Source organism: Gracilinanus agilis, chromosome 2 (assembly GCF_016433145.1).
Source record: "Gracilinanus agilis isolate LMUSP501 chromosome 2, AgileGrace, whole genome shotgun sequence".
NCBI classification, from domain to species: Eukaryota; Metazoa; Chordata; class Mammalia; order Didelphimorphia; family Didelphidae; genus Gracilinanus; species Gracilinanus agilis.
The window spans coordinates 43,218,440-43,234,904 of NC_058131.1; the positions used below are offsets into that span (position 1 = coordinate 43,218,440).

General features: G+C 41.3%; 1 protein-coding gene across 4 annotated transcripts in view; it reads left to right on the top strand.

Annotated features, from left to right (window-relative positions):
- ZNRF1 (zinc and ring finger 1) overlaps positions 1-16,465 on the top strand; it is an 87,219-nt gene that overhangs the window by 54,910 nt on the left and 15,844 nt on the right. For all 4 annotated transcript variants that reach the window (XM_044663119.1, XM_044663115.1, XM_044663116.1 and 1 more), the window contains exon 2: positions 423-518. In XM_044663119.1, coding sequence (XP_044519054.1) covers positions 423-518 — 96 coding nt within the window. The remainder of the gene's footprint in view (positions 1-422; positions 519-16,465) is intronic.

The following is a 16,465-nucleotide window of genomic DNA, read 5'->3' on the forward strand; positions in this document are numbered from 1 at the left end:
CTCCACAAGCTTATCTGCATCTCTCCTCTCTCCCTAAGTTTGGTCAGGGGTCCGGGAAGTATTTCCTGGTTTAATTCAGGAGCTAATGATTCATGTCTGTTTTTCCAAGGTCTCCTAATTCCAAGGTCTCTGCCCTTTTTCTCACCTTCCCCCAACCCCAATAAAAAAACAGAACTCAAATCAGATATTTTGCTGTTGCTTGAAAAGCTTGAAAAAGAGTAGAAGCAAGGGGAGAGGCTGGGGAAGATGGATTTTAGCCAAGATGGGATGTTGAAATCAAGGATGAAAGTATTGAATGAATGAACAAATGAATAAATTTAAATTCTCCCTGTGATGATGGTTAATTGAGTACCACAGTTAATGTGTACATCTTTGGCTTAGAGAAACACTTCTCAACATGTTTTTTTTTTTCTCTTTTTCAGGTTTCAAGTGCCCCATTTGCTCTAAGTCTGTGGCTTCTGATGAGATGGAAATGCACTTTATAATGTGTTTGAGCAAACCACGCCTCTCCTACAATGGTAAGGAAGGGCTCAGTTTCTCTCCAAGATTTCTTCACGCTTTGGCCTGTGAATGAACATAGCAGATTCCATAGGGCAATGATGGGGAACCTATGGCATGGGTGCCAAAGATGGCACACAGAAGCCCCCCACCCAGTTTTGTTACTAGAAAAGCAGAGGGACTGGGCCAGAGCTGCTCCCTTCCCCTCTCTACCTTTCGCTTCACCCAGAAGCCCAATGGGAGCACACAGGGGGTCAGGTGGGTGACTGAGAGGTGACAGAGCTGTAGGGGAGTAGAACACTTAGACCACTCCCCTCTCCCTCTCTACACTCACTGAAGACATTCCTCACTTCACTTGCCCCTCTTCCCAGCAGCCCAATGGGAGCACTTTCTCCCTCCCCTGTGTGGGGTAAGGGGGGGGGGGCTGGCACTTCATCTCTAAAAGGTTCACCATCACTGCCATAGGGAATACCAGGAAATGGTGAAGCTGTTCAGGTGCTCTCTGGATCAGTGTGTTCCCAAACTTGAGTTGTTTTCTAGAGCCTTTCTAAAGGCCTTCTGGCAGGAGTATTTGTGTAGAACCAAGAAAGTTTTGCAGAGTTAGAGAGCTAACAAATCCCCCAGATTGGTTCAGTTCAAAAGAGTTGCCAAAGAGCCTGACCATGAGATAGAGGAAAGGGGGAGAGATCTGAAGCATGTGGCCTTAGCTGTGCTGGAGAAAAAGTAAAGAGATCAATAGTTGAAGTGTTTTCTGATTCAGGATCACTCCTTCTCCTGCTGTTTAGTTTCAGGTCATTTCCTGCCCTTCCTTTCTCCAGGTCTTTTTGACATGAAAGCTTCAGTTAAAGATACTTCATCCACACTTCTTGTGGCAGCTGATTTGGATCTAAGAATTCATTGCTAAGCAAAATTTGTACCTCTTAGGAATGTTGCGCTTCCTAATTATGCTGCCGTATCAAAGGATGTCACTGGAGTTTTGCAACCTTGGAGTACCACATAGATGGTAATATTGAAACATTAGGACTTTCCACATTCCACAGCAAGTCCCCAAGATCAAAACCCCAAGTTACTTAATACCATATTTCTTATACTCTAGTTTTTCTCTTTGGGGTTAGGGAAGGGGAAGAAAGGAGAAGGGAATCTTAGGCCTTTTCTGTGGTGCCCTAGTTGATACAGGAAGGAGATTTAGTCTGTCATCTGGACCACTTTACAGATGTCTGGCAACTTCTGAAGGGAGGATGGGACTATAGAATGAGGAGATTTAAGAAAGGATTGTTGACTTTGGTTTACATGGCATTCTGGAGACATTGTACCTTGGATACAGAAGGCTGGTCCATAGTTTCATTTACCTTTGAAAAACAGAAGAAAAGGGCTGAACCGACTGTACCTAAACAGCAGCTTGGGGGACCCTCCTGGGAAGTATGTGACAGTTTGAACAAACCTCACTAATGTTGCCTCTGCTTTTGAGGTCACTGATTGTTTTTCTTTCTCATCCTATGTTTGGTGAACTATTGCACCTTCTTAAATAGGTAAAAGGAAGTAGTCCTTAATGGAATGTGTGTATTCTTAGACTTAGGTGGTATATTCTAGCTCTGGGATTTAAGTTTGCTTCTACCACATCTTGCTGATATCAGCACTTATAGATCTTAATGTGTCTGATTAAGACTAAATAGGGGCAGCTGGATAGCTCAGTGGAGTGAGAGTCAGGCCTAGAGACAGCAGGTCCTAGGTTCAAACCCGGCCTCAGCCACTTCCCAGCTGTGTGACCCTGGGCAAGTCACTTGACCCCCATTGCCCACCCTTACCACTCTTCCACCTATGAGACAATACACCGAAGTACAAAGGTTTAAAAAAAAAAAAGACTAAATAAATTGCCTGGGCAAGGTTATTACTACTGTGTTGACACAGATGCATCCCATTTTTTCCTGTTCTTTGACAATGGAGTAGATATTTAATGTGGATGTCGGTGCTTTCTGTTTGTCCTCATTCTTTACTATATTTAATATAGTGTTCGCCAACTGATAATTGGTCAAAGGAAAAATCCAAGCTATCTTAATACTCCAAATCACTAGTAAAAAGAGAAATGAAGATTAATTCTAAGGTTATATCCTCCTACTCATCAGATTGGAAGAGATGAACAAAAAAAGGAAATGACAGAGCAGCTGCAAGAAAACAAGTCTATGAATGCACTGTTGGTGAAGTTGTGAGTTTGCTCCACTATTCTGGAAAGCAGTTTGGAACTATGCCCCAAAAGTCACTAGATTCAGCAAACACCATGACCCACTGATACCACTACTAAGTCAGCCCATTCCCCAAAGAGATTAAAGAAAGAGGCAAAGGACCCAAATGTACCAAAAATATTTATACCAACTCTTTGTAGGGGCAAAGAACCAAAAACTAAGGAGGTGCCCATCAACTAGGGACAGCTGAACAAGTGATGGTATTGGAATGGGGTGGAGCAACACTTGTGCTGCAAGAAGTAATGAAGGGAGCAGTTTCAGAAAAACCTGGGAAGATTGATATGAATTGATACAGAGTGAAGTGAACAGACCCCAAAGAGCATTGTTTCTTAAATATGGTATTGTAAAGGCAAACAGCTGTGAAAATTCTTTTCAGTTCAATAGCCAAATATGATTTGAGTGATAGTTTCAAGATACAGAATGAGACATATATTTCTAGAATGACCAATGTGGGGATTTTTTGTGCTTGAGTCAGCCTATCAGTTGTAGTGATTTTAGCTTTGAAAGGGTAGAAAGAAGCAGGGAAAGAAAAAGATTTCCTACCTACATCCCTTCTCAGTTTAACCTAGGGAAAGGGACTAGGATTCTTGATGAGCCTTTGCTCCTAAAAGCAAATATTTGTATTCATAGCTCTCCAAGTTAATTTGCTGACCAAATTTGGATGTGGGAAGGCTTGTTAATTAGTAGGCCAAACTGTCACCTATGTCCAAAAAAAACGATAGATAAGTTTTGGGCAAAGTCTTTGCTCAATTCTGGACCCTGCTGATTATTTTCTTTCAGTATCAGAGAATACTATTTAGCATTGGATGTTTTCTCTATTCCCTAAGAACTGCCTGTCATGTTCTTAATCTGTTGCCTTGTATGCCCTGTATTACCTGCCCAACTTGTCTATTCACATTCTCCCATTTCTTCTCAAACCTAGCTCTATACCTTTGTGCGCTAGTATTTTAGTAAAATGGAAGCCAGAGAAGTGGGGTAAACAACAGGGCAGATTTATTTTCTGAGGAATAGAATGTCAATACTTTTTCATATCCATTCTCAAATACATAAAATAGTTTATTTTAAAACACATAAACAAGTGTCATGAAGATCTCTTGTTAACTGGTTGTAGCCGGGAGCTTTCTGTCCACCACTGTCCCTAGTGGTTTAGCACAGAAGCAGCACAGGATGCAGGAAACCCTGGATGATAAAAGATCTGGTTTCTCAATCAAGCTTGGTACTTGTTAGTCATGTAGCTTTCAGTAAATCACTTAACTTCTGAGCCTCAGATTTCCTTTTCTATAAAATTGACTGTAATACCACCTACCCTTCTTTCTTAGGTGATACCAAAGAAGGTAACAGTATGAAGGTTCATTGTAATTTGTGAAGCTCTGTACCAGTGGACAGAAGTCGTTCAAGTCCAAAATTGATTCAAGAGTCATCCTCTACTCTTCTTTTCCATGCCCTCCATATCCGGCACCATCTCTGCGCGCGCGCGCGCACACACACACACACACACACACACACACACACACACACATCTGTCACCCTAGTTTGGGTCCTTCTCACTTAGACTATCGAAATTCCTCACTGGCCTTCCCACCTCCAGGGTCTCCAATCCATCTTGCACATGGCAACTAAGTTTTTAGTCCTGATATATGAATCTTGATTATGGCATTTCCTTACTCAAGAAGCTTCAGTGACTCCTTTTTGCCTCTATCCTCTAAAGCCCTTCACAATTGACTCCAAACAGTCATTGTAGACTGATTTCACAGGGGACTTGTACATTGAAAGAAGGGAATGGGAGGATACTATTTGAGGATAAGAGTAGGTGTGATTGTATTAGACAAAACCTCATGCTATGACTGAATTTTGTGAGGGTGATGGGATACAGCTCATCTTCCCACCCTCCTTGGGGTACAGCTACATCTCCAACTTTGGAGACAGACTACTGCACCAGCTTACCTCTGAGGACCTTTAAGACTGCTAGTCTCAAGAGTCATTTCTTTGAGAATCATGGTTGTCTCTGAAGGCTTTTTAATATCCTGCCCTCTCTCCATGTCACTATAGCACTTTCAGCCTGGGCTCACTATAGCACTTTCAGCCTGGGCTCAGTTCACAAAACGCTATTTTGGGGGTTTTTAGACTATTTGTCTAACAGAAGCAATCTGTTCCCTTTCTTTTTATAGATATTTTATTTTTACTAATTACATTTAATAATTTCCCACATAAGTTTTCTTGTTATATGATCCAAATTGCTCCTTCCTCATTTCCCTCCCTTTCCTAGAGATGGTAAGCAATTCAATCTGGATTATACGTGATTATATCATGCCATGCATATTTCCATATTGTTCATTTTTGTAAGAGAATTATCATACAAAACTAAAAACCCAAATAAACTAAGGTGAAAAATAGTATTCTTCAATCTGCATTCCAACTCTAATAGTTCTTCCTCTGGAGGTGGATAGCATCCTTTGTCAGAAGTTTTTTTGAATGGATCATTATATTGCTGAGAGAGTAGCAAATCTTTCACAGTTGATCATAATATAATATTGCTATTATTATGTATAATGTTCTCTTGGTTCTGCTTATTTCACTCTGCAACAGTTCATGTAGGTCTTTCCATTCTTTCTGAAATCATCTTGTTCATCATTTCTTACAGCACAATAGTACTCCATCACCATCATATGCCACAATTTGTTCAGCCATTCCCTAATTGATAGATATCCCCTTAATTTAACAGAAGCAATGTGGATAAATAAAGTGGTTTGGCTTCAGAATGAGCAGGAGAACCCTAATTTTAGTGTAGAGTAAAGATAGAGACTGAGGCAGTAGAGCTCACTGACTTCATTCAGGCTCTGCCTCTGCCATGGATGGTCTTTATGAACCTGAGCAGTCATCTTTACTTGCTGCTATAAGCAACACTTCTAAAATCCTGGAGTACAAAGGAAGGAGAAGATTCTTGTCTAGGAGGTCCTTAAATCAAGAAAATCACAGGCCCAGCAAGAGCCTTATCAAAACTCAGATATAAACAGAATGGATTTGGGGTTGATTGCCTAATATTAATTAAGATCCCTTGGTGCATTAGGCAGAATGCAAAATAATAATCCCTTCCCCCTTGTGGTCTGTCAAAAGTACATACTTTATTAGAAAAGGATTGAAGATAGACTGAAATAAGGGAATAGCTAGGGGGTTAGGAACACCACAGTGGGTAGACCTCTGAGCCTGAAATCAGGATGATTTGGATTCAAATCCTGTCTCAGACACACATTAGCTATATGACTTTGGACAAGTCATTTTGTTTCTGACTGCTTCAGACTCTTTAAGTGTATAATGGCTTTGTTATGAGGATCAAATGAGATAATATTTATAAAGCATTTTGCAAACCATAATGTACTATATCAGTGCCACCTATTGATGATATTATTGTACTCTCTTAAGCAGACAAAAAAACCAAACTTAAATCTTCATCTTTTCTTTTCCACCCTTTTGGCCATTGGCCACTTGACAGTCTGCCATGGGGTACTACAGATATAGCATCCAGGAGAAATGTCAAATAGTGGTAAGGCCAGTAAATTGAGACCTATTGGCAGTATCTTAGGAAATAATCGAGAAAAAATGGTTAAACCATCATGATCACTTTCAAGTTGGGAAAGGAAGACATTGCCCCCAGGATCCATGCTTAACACTCAGAGCCTTCAGGGATGCAACACAGTAGCATTTGATAAATCATCCCAGAGAGGGGATCAACCCAGGTATGCCCAGTAGGAATTGGAAAGTGTTATTCTTTTCTTTAGACCCTCACCTTCCATCTTAGACTCAATACTTTTTATTGGTTCTGAGGCAGAAGAGCAGTAAGGACTAGGCAGTGGGGATTAAATGACTTGCCCTCAGGGTCACACAGCTAAGAAGTGTCTAAGGTCAGATTTGAATCCAGAACTTCCCATCTCTAGGCCTGGCTCTCAATCCACTGAGCCACCCAGCTGCTCAGGAAGTATTATTCTTGAGGAGGAAGTTGCCATCATTTTACCTTTTCCAGACCCTAAGTCTCTGAAATCGCCTAAAGAAAAAGTACTGAAATACGAGGAGATTGAGGTTTGAGCCACAGTTCTGTCAATATCTAGCTATGACCCTTTAACAAATCTGTAATTCCCTGATCTTTAAAATTAAAATGTTGGCCTTGGTGCTCAGTAAGACCTCTTCAGACTGTAAAGTCTGGTGATGATCTTCTGCTCCCCATTGCCCCTCACTAATCATATTCAATCACTTCTTCCTTTTTAGTTCCCATCTCCATTTTTTTTTCATTATCACCTCCTGGCTAGAATTTGGTCATATTCCATCTAAAAGGCTACTTGTTCTTCCCCCATATTTTCAACTCAGCCCTCTCTAAGCAATCCTGGGTGTCACTGCCGAAGTCATCCTTTCTGGCTAACAATATAAGCCAAGCCATACTGGACCACCCACCTTTTCTTACTTGCATTGGGAATTATGTTTAATTTATGTTCAACTGCCTTTTATTATTGTTTTATTATTATAGTAAATGTGTCAGTTATTATCTTGGTTCTTTTTTTTGTCATCAGTTCATATATCTTCCCATAGTTCTCTGATTTGAAAATTTTATTATTTCTTATGTTATAATTATTGCATTCATATATGAAAGTTTATTTGGCTCTTACTTTCTGTTTTGTTTTTGCTACCAATGAAGTGTTATTTTTTTTTTCCAGTCATGTCTGACTTTGTTACTTGGTCTAGAATTCCCTTGGCAAAGATACTGGAATGGTTTGCCATTTCTTTCTGCAGCACATTTTACAGATGAGGAAATTGAGGCAAATAGGGTTAAGTGACTTGAACAGGGTCATATAACTAGTAAGTATTTGAGGCCAGATTTGGACAGAGAAAGATGAGCCCTTCATCTACTGGACCACCTAGCTGCTCTACAAAAAGTGTTACCATGAGTATTTCAGAAGGTATGTGTGTAGGGGGCAACTGGGTAGCTCAGTGGATTGAGAGTCAGGCCTACAAACGGGAGGTGCTAGGTTCAAATCCAGCCTCAGACACTTCCCAGCTATGTGACCCTGGGCAAGACACTTGACCCCCATTGCCCACCCTTACCATTCTTCCACCTATGAGCCAATGCACAGAAATTAAGGGTTAAAAAAAAAAGAAGAAGAAGAAGGTATGTGTGTACAACTGGTACATTCCCAGTAGGAGTGCTAGGCCAAAAGACATAAACAGTTTAGGAACTTTTCCAAATAACAATCTGATTTGAGGAGAAATGAGCACTACTAGCAGGGGAGGATAATCAAGGAAAAGATTGAAGGTGGGAGCAGCTAGGTGGCTCAGTAAATAAATTGCCAGACCTGGAGTTGGGAGGTCCAAATCTGACCTTAGATACTTCCTAACTATGTGACCCAGGGCAAGACACTTAATTCCAATTGACTAGCCCTTACTAGTCTTCTGCCCTGGAACCAATAATTCTAAGACAGAAGGTAAGGTTTTTTTGTTTCAGTTTTTTTTTTAAAGATTGAAGATAGTAGTGGTAGTGGTAGTGATGGTGCCAGTGATGTCTACTCTGAACCTTGAAAAACTCTGAAAAATCAGCTGCATGACAATTAATTATCATCTTTAAAAGCCCCTATATTCCCTTGTAACCCTGGGCATGCCACCTCTTTGGGGAGAGAATGGACTCATTGGTTTTATTTTTGTAACTGTCAAATGAAAGAATGATCTCTACAAGTCCCTTGATTGGATAATTCGTTTGTTATATTTCATATAATCAGTCCACAAGCATTTATTAAACACTTAGTATGCTTTAGGCAAAAGCAGCCCCTGCCCTCAAGGAGCTAGAACTCCAGTAGGGCAGAGAAAAAATGTAAATAACTAGATACCTACCAGAGAGGAAAAGAGAGAAGAACAGCCAGCTGCATTAATGTTGGAGGGCCTGGGAAAGGCTTCTAGTAGAGCCCAGGGAACCAAGAAGGGGAGGCAAGGAGGTAGAGCATCTCGGGCAGGGGAAACAGCCAGTGCCAGTACCAAGTCAGAGTCTGTAGACAGTATCATATTTGAGGAATTTCAAGTATAGCTGAATCATAGATTATAAAAATAATATATAGTAAAGCATAAGAGTAGAAAACTAGGAAGGGTCTCAATCATATAGAGCTTTAGATGCCAAACAGGAGTTTATTTATTATCCCAGAAGTAATAGGGAGCCACAGGACCTCATTGAGCAGAAAGGTTGGCATGGTTAGACTTGAACGTTAGAAAAGATCAACATAGTAGCTGAGTGAAGGACAATTTAGACAATAATCTAATGAAGAGGGGATCTGGACCAACACCAGAATTGTGGGTGTGTGAATGAAAGAGAAGAGACTATATATTAGAGATGTTGCAAACACAGAGATTTGGTTTTTGGCTTGAATTTTTGACTTGAAAATTTGACAGGGTTTGGCATAGATAACATATGTGAGGTAAGTAAGTGAAGAGTCAAGAAAGACACCAAAGTTTTGAGCCTGCTTGCTTGGAAATACAGTAGTACCCTTGACATTAATAGGAAGCTGGGATGAAGGCAGGGTTTGGAAAGAGAGAGATAATAAGTTTTCTTTGGTCAAGTTGAGTCTGTTGCCAATGGGACATAATCCAGTTGAAGAGGTCCCAGGCAATTGATGACCTGTGATTGAAGGTCAAGAGGGAGATTAGGGATGGATGTATTGCCCTGCACAGGAATAATAATTTAATCCATGGGAGTTGATGATCTCACTAAGTAAGATGGTATAGAAAGAAAAGAGAAGAGAGCCCAAGACAAAACCTAAGGAGAACACTCCCTTTTAGTGTTTATGAGATAAAGAACCAATAAAGGAGACTGAGGAATGGTTAGACTGGTAGAAAGAAAACTCTGAGAGGAGAGAATGTCTAGCCGGAGAAAGTAATTAACAGACATGCTAATGAGAAGTTTAGGAGGATGAGGATTGTAAAAAGGACATTGTATTTGGCAAGCAAAGATATTGGCATTTTGGAGAGAGCAGTTTGATTTTAAATGATGAGGGCGGAAGCCAAATTGCAAAGAGTTTAGAATAGATTAGAAAGAAAAGTGAAACCTTTGAATATAAATGGTTTCCTATGTATTCTATTGTGTTTCTATGCATATCAATACTATGTATTGATTCTAAGGCCTAAGAACTGTAAGGGCTAGGCAATTGGGATTAAGTTATTTGCCCAGGGTCAACACAGCTAGAAAATGCATGAAATCACATTTGAACCCAGGACCTCCTTTCTCCAGGCCTGGCTCTCTATCTGCAGAACCACCTGGCTCCCCCTAAATGAGGAATTCTCAAGGATCAGAGTGAATGGAGCATGCTGCCAAGAAGGAGCCAGCAGATAGGGAAAGGTTGAAGATAGAGACAATAGAAATGATAGTAGATACAATTTCCTGGAGTTGGGAGAAATAGGATCAAGAGTACCTGGAAAGGGGTTGGCTTTGGCCAGGAGAGGACTGATAAGAAGACTGAAGGAGGAGATTGTAGGGAAAAGGTGAAAGAGGAGAACTAGCAAATGGTCTCAGGGCTTTCAGTGAAATATAGAGTAAGGTCCAGAGCTGAAATAAGGGGTGGGCTGGAGAGGTACAGGAAGTTTGAGGAGAAATGAGAATGTGTGGAGCCTGCTACCTTGGAGAGTGGGATAGTGAATTGGTTGGATTTTTGGTTTGCATTGTGTTTGCATTGATGTAATGAGAGCACAGTTGAGATTAGATAACATAAATTTGTAATGGCCATAGTAAACATGGTTTGGGAGGTTTTTTGTTCTACAGCAAGTAAATAGGCACAAAGTTGGTGAATGGTAAGAAAAATCTAGGTTTGGGATTTGACAAGCAGAGCAAAAGATTTGAAAGTAAAGGATGATGTAGAGTTTGAGTTGGTTCACCAAGAGGACAAGCAGTGATGATGGCCTTGGAAAGAACTAGGGATTGGAGGATCATGGTAAGGACCAAGAGTTTATGAACCAAGAAGTAGAATACTCTTGGATGATGACGTCGTCGTCATCGTCGTCGTCGTCATCATCATCATAATAGCTAATATTTCTATAGCCCTTATTCTATGTCAGGCACTGTGCTAAATAAATACTTTACAGTTATTATACATTTGGTCTCACAACAACCCTGGGAGGTAGGGGCTATTGTTATCCCCGTTGTGCAGATGAGGAAACTGAGGCAAATGATTGAAGAGCTAGGAAATTAAGGTATTTGAGGAAGAATTAGTATTATTTATTTTGAAATTCCCTGGTATATGTACAAGAGATAGAGAGAAGAGGAGAGAGAGATACTGTTAGCCAAGCATTGCACTTACTGAAGAAGTAAAGAGAATGCTTAGAGGTCAATAGATAATAACACCCAGATCTGGAATGGATGAGAAATTTGGGTAGTGCAAACCTTGAAGGAGGAGAAATGGCTTAGGAAAGGTGATAGAGGGAAAGCATAGTAGTGGCAATGAGGAGCAAGGAGTATACTAACTCCCCCATTGAGACTGGTGAGTCCTAGCATTGGGAAGCATGGTGAGTCAGAAAGGGCATCACTAAAAAGGAATCGTGTCTCTGTGAGGGCCAGGTGGAAGGAGGGTAAAAAGGTTAGGATGCAAGGAAGTTTGAGTTATGGAGCAGACATTCCAAAGAGCACAGTGCAGGAAAGTGGGAGGAGGAGCTATGTGGATTAGGAGTAGGACACTGGGGGAAGGGAGCAGATACTTTGAGGATGGGGAATGGGTTTGTTTATTGGCATCTGGGGGATGAGAATAACTTTGTTGGGGAGAGTGCATTAAGCTGGAGAAAATGTCAGAGATTGGAAAGACTTGTGGATATTTGATAAGAGTTTGAAGGGAGGTTCTGTGGTTGTCTGTGTGTAAACACAATTGAAAATCTCAAACTTGCTCAGTAGAACAAAATCAGACACATTGTACTGCTGTGAAAAGAAGGGTATATTTGGAGGCTCAGGCCCTGGGGTTGAATCTGGGCTTTCCCATTTAGAATATTTGTGACTATGGGCCTTCAGTTCCTCATCTACAAAATGAAAAGGCAAGATAGATGACCTGAGGATCAAGCAATGGATCTACATTCCTGTGATCCAGAAAAGGTCATTGAGATTACTCAGCAGTAAAACAGAAAGTTTTGGAAGTTAGTAGAGAAAAGATCTGGTAGCTGAGGGTGCAGAGAAATCAGCACAATTAGGACTGAAAAAAGGCCTTTGAACTTGACAATTAAGAGATTGTCAGAAAGAAAGTAAAGTATTATAAGACTTAAGAAAGCAGGTGGGAACAAAATAAAAGCACTATGTAATAAGACAGTACCTTGAAGGACTTCATACTCAAAAAAAAACAAACAGCAAAATAATTAATATTTATATAGTTCTTTAAGGTTTACAGAGTACTTTGATCTTCTCTGTAACCCTGGAAGTAGGTGCTATTATCCAAATTTTACAAATAGGGAAACTGAGGCAGGCATTGGTCATTTGGCTAGTAAGTGTCTGAAGCTGCATTTGAGCTCAGGATTTTTCTGACTATAGGGCCAGTATAATTTCCTGTGCTCCCTGCTTCCTCTGGGGAGGCTTTTTAAAGGCAAAGTTGACTTTACAATGCTTGTAGAGTGTAGACTATAAGGAGAGAGTCAGTAGATAGATATTGAATGTAAAAGAGAAAAGGAATGAATATTCAGACAAGCTCCTAGGGAAGTCAGAAGGGGAAGCACAGACAAACAATATAGTTTGGGAAATAACATGTGAAATTTGTTAATTTTTTTTTAAGTAAGCAGTATGAAATGGAGATTAAGGATTACATATACAATGCTTATGTCTTAAGAATATATATGTATATGTACATATATATAATGATTATGGTTGTGCTTTTAAAGGCAAGAGCACAAGATTGGGGGCACAAATGTAAAAAGTTGGCCTTGTCAAGAAAAAGGTCCACTTCTTTCTTAAAAAGTGGAACAAAAGTGACAGTGAATAGAAGTAGAGAGGATTTGGAGGCATGGAATAAGAGGAACAAAGGGGCTTATGAGGATAGCCCTGATTGTTTCAGCAAAGGAGGAAACAATCTGCTTACAGAGAGGTGGGATAGATTGGGGTCTATAGACAAGGTTCAGAACAACCCTCCCCCAGAGGACTGGAAGTCAATCCAGAGTGGATTCAAGTATTATCATGTTGTGCTGAGAACCCAGTTGTATGAGGAAATCATGAGAAGAATTTCAGCATTTCTTGTGAAGGGGTGGTGTTTAGAGAGAAACCATGATTCATGAGAGGTTGAGTTGAAGGTAAAGATCTATATCATGGGAATGACAGAGCTTGACTACTGGGAGGCCAGGCTATTGTGGGAAGACATTAGAATGTTTGCCAAAGGGACAGCTAGGTTGCTCAGTGGATAGAGAGCCAAGCCTGGAGTTGGGAGGGTCAAATCTGGCCTTAGACACTTCATAGTTGTATGACCCTGGGCAAGTCACTTAACATCAATTGGTTTAGCCTTTACCAATTTTCTGCCTTGGAACTGGTACATAGTATTGATTCTAGCAGATGGAAGGTAAGGGTTAATATATATATCTATATATCTATATCTATATATATATATCCTCAATATGATGATATGATGAAGGGATTGGGATGGAGAGGGAAGGCTTATCAGCCAGAAATTGAATTCCTTGACAAAAAGAGGGAGACTGATAGATGACTGCAGCAAAAATCCAGGTGTAATGGTGGGACACCAGGGATGTTAACTATTATTATTAAAATGTAATCTAAATGGTTTGTGGGTTCACACTGGGTTGAAGGCGAGACAGGACCAACCAGGATAGAGAGACCAGGGTTTACTGCCAAGCTCCTGTCACAGGAATGGCAGTTAGGCCCAACAGTCACTCAGCCCTCCTAGGCTAAGGTCTATGGAACCAGCAGGCAAAAGGTAAAAGTTTATAACAGTTTAATTGAGGGAAATAATAATGAAAGATGGGAATAAGGGATTCTATACTTACAACCTAAGGGCAAACCACAGGGGCAAGGGAAGGACTTGGCTACACTATTCTATTGACCTAAGCCAGGCAGGGCCCAAAGGAAGCAGTACTGAAGTCACAGGGAAAGCTCCTCCAAACCTGGTTCCAGCCAGGTTTGGTCAGCTCAGCTAAAGGGTCTGAGGATGGCTTTCATTTGGAGTCTCACGGTAAATCCAAGAATGGTCACAGGATGCCAAGAACCAGCTCCACTAGGACAGGTGATCCAAGGTACCCAGGTAGGGAGAGTGAGTTTGCAATCCTGTCTACCAGATCACAAACCACTTCCCCACTTGGTGCTGCTCTGCAGGTCTGTTGTCCACTGCTAAAAGCCTCCACCTCTCAGGATCCCAGGGAATTTGGATGCAGTTTTTCCCTAACTCTGAGATCTCCCAGGGTTAGCAACAGTTATGTCCCCAACCACTAATGGAGTCTCCTTCAGAGTCCAAGCCCCACTTCCTGCTCCTTCATTCCATCTTGGAATCCTCCAGCCCTTCCTGCTAGTTCCAACACTAATACTAAATTAATCTTCCTCACAACACAGGTGATACAGATGGATGGCATGAGCCTCAGAGTTGAAAGAGGTTGCATGAGTTGGGGGGGGAAAGACTGAAGTATTGGTTCGGGTTTGGGGTTTTTGGCATTAGATCATCAAGAATCATTAAAGCAAGCAAGACAGGACCTGATTTATATGTCCAGAAAAAAAAAAAACAAACAAACTTTGCAACCTTCACTGGAGCATCAAAGAATAGGTTTCTTTTTTTAATTTGTGCTGTTTTCTGTTTTCTGTTTTCCGTTTATTTTTATTTCATTGTATTTGATTCATATGTTGTCTTTATATCACCCATCTTAGAATGTAAGCTCTTGGAAGCCAGGATATGGTTAGCTTGCTTATTATAGTGCCTACTAGTCTATATTTGGGTGCTTTCTAATTATTACTGGTTGCTGCTATAGCTGCAGGCAGTCTGATTTCATGGCTGGTATCAGGGTACCCTGCTGAAACAAGTTGTTCGCCAAGCCCAGTGGGGCTGCTCCAGTTTGGAGGTTACAGATTTACTTGGTCTGAGTGGCTGAGAAGTGGGAGGAAGGTCTGCAGGCATCCGTCTACAGAAAATGGTCCTGGTTGCAATTCGCTGGACCTGGACTGAATTGACTGTATTGTACCTCCCAGGCCTGGAATGCTGTGAGTCTGATGGCAATGTTGACTGTGGAATGAATATATATGATCTCCAAGACCCTCTTCTCTCTCCCCACCAGGGCAGGGTCATACTGAGGATAGAGACAGTAATCTAGGCCAGTTGTCAGTGCCAGAAACACAGTGGTACTACACCTTCCCCATCACATGGGAACCTGGGCAGCCAAATCCTCTGCATACTGACAGTGGAAAGTCTGGGAGCAAAGTTGGGAAATCAGGTCAGAGGGAGGAGACTGTCTCTGTATCATCCGCTAGGGCTTTCAACCCCCAGCTACCTACCACCGCTCTTCTCAGTAAATTATGGCAGAAATTTTTAATTGTCATCAGACCCGAAGGGAATGTGCATTTCTGCTCTCAGCTGCTGATTGAAAAAGCAGAATGGCAATCTCCTTTTCCAGCTGAAGAATTTCATTACTTCATTGGCAGAAAGATGATGTTGGTTCTGGGATTTCTTTTTTCCTCCTGGAACAGCTCATGCCAATGGTCTCATGGGGTAGGGGGAGGGTGGTCTTTGGCCAGAGATCCCCATATCCCCTGCTGTTCAGCCATTCTTCCCCCAGAAATCAGCCGGGAATAACTAGATTCCCTGCCATCTGGCCCATTTCCTCTCCTCCAAACCAGGCTTCTCCAAGGTAATTTTGAGCTTGGCTCCACCTCTACCGTCAGCCCAGGGAAGGGAGGCTGGCTACCTGCGGAAGGTGGAGGGAAGGCTTGCTTGGTCCCCCAGGGGCAGGGAGAGATTGCTTTGTTTGCCAACCAGTGACTCTTCCAGAAGCATGAACCAGCAACCACTCTGCTCCTCTCAGTTGGGAGAGATAGGTATTAAAGATGGTTAGGAACATCCTTTCTGTATTCCCTCACCTCCCTAAGATAAGTGAAATAACTGGCTGGCTTGGACTGTAGCTCCTGAAAGCTAAGTGACCATCTGGATAGTAGAACAATCAACAGCCATCTGGTCCCACCAGATACAGCAGCCCCAGTCAGGCCAGACTGACAGTCCTAAGTTGGCACATTGGCCAATAGTAACTGCATCCTTAAGGCAAAGGATCCAAGGGGTGAATTTTTTTATTATCTCTTACCTCCCCAATCTCCCCCAAGAAATTGCTACCCTATTTTTATTTCCTCTCCATTTTTTTAACCTTTAATATCTGTCTTAGTAACAACTCAGACAAGACAGAAAGGGAAAGGCTAGGCAAATGGGATTTGCCTATGGTCACACAAGTAGGAAGTGTCTGAGGTCAGATTTGAGCCCAGATCCTCTCAATTCTTTTCCTGGAAACTATCCACTGAAACACCTGGCTCTCCCTCACCATCATTTTTTAATAGTTACCACATGTAGGATATTATTCTAAATCTTGGAAACAAAAAATGTTTTCATCCTCCAATGTGGGATAATAACCACCAGCATTTATATAGTGTCTTACAGTTTGCAAAGCACTTGACAAAAAAAAACTTAACTTTTTTCTATCCCTACAACTACTCTGGGAGGTGGGTGCTGTTATAATTCCATTTTACAGATGAGGAAACTGAAGCA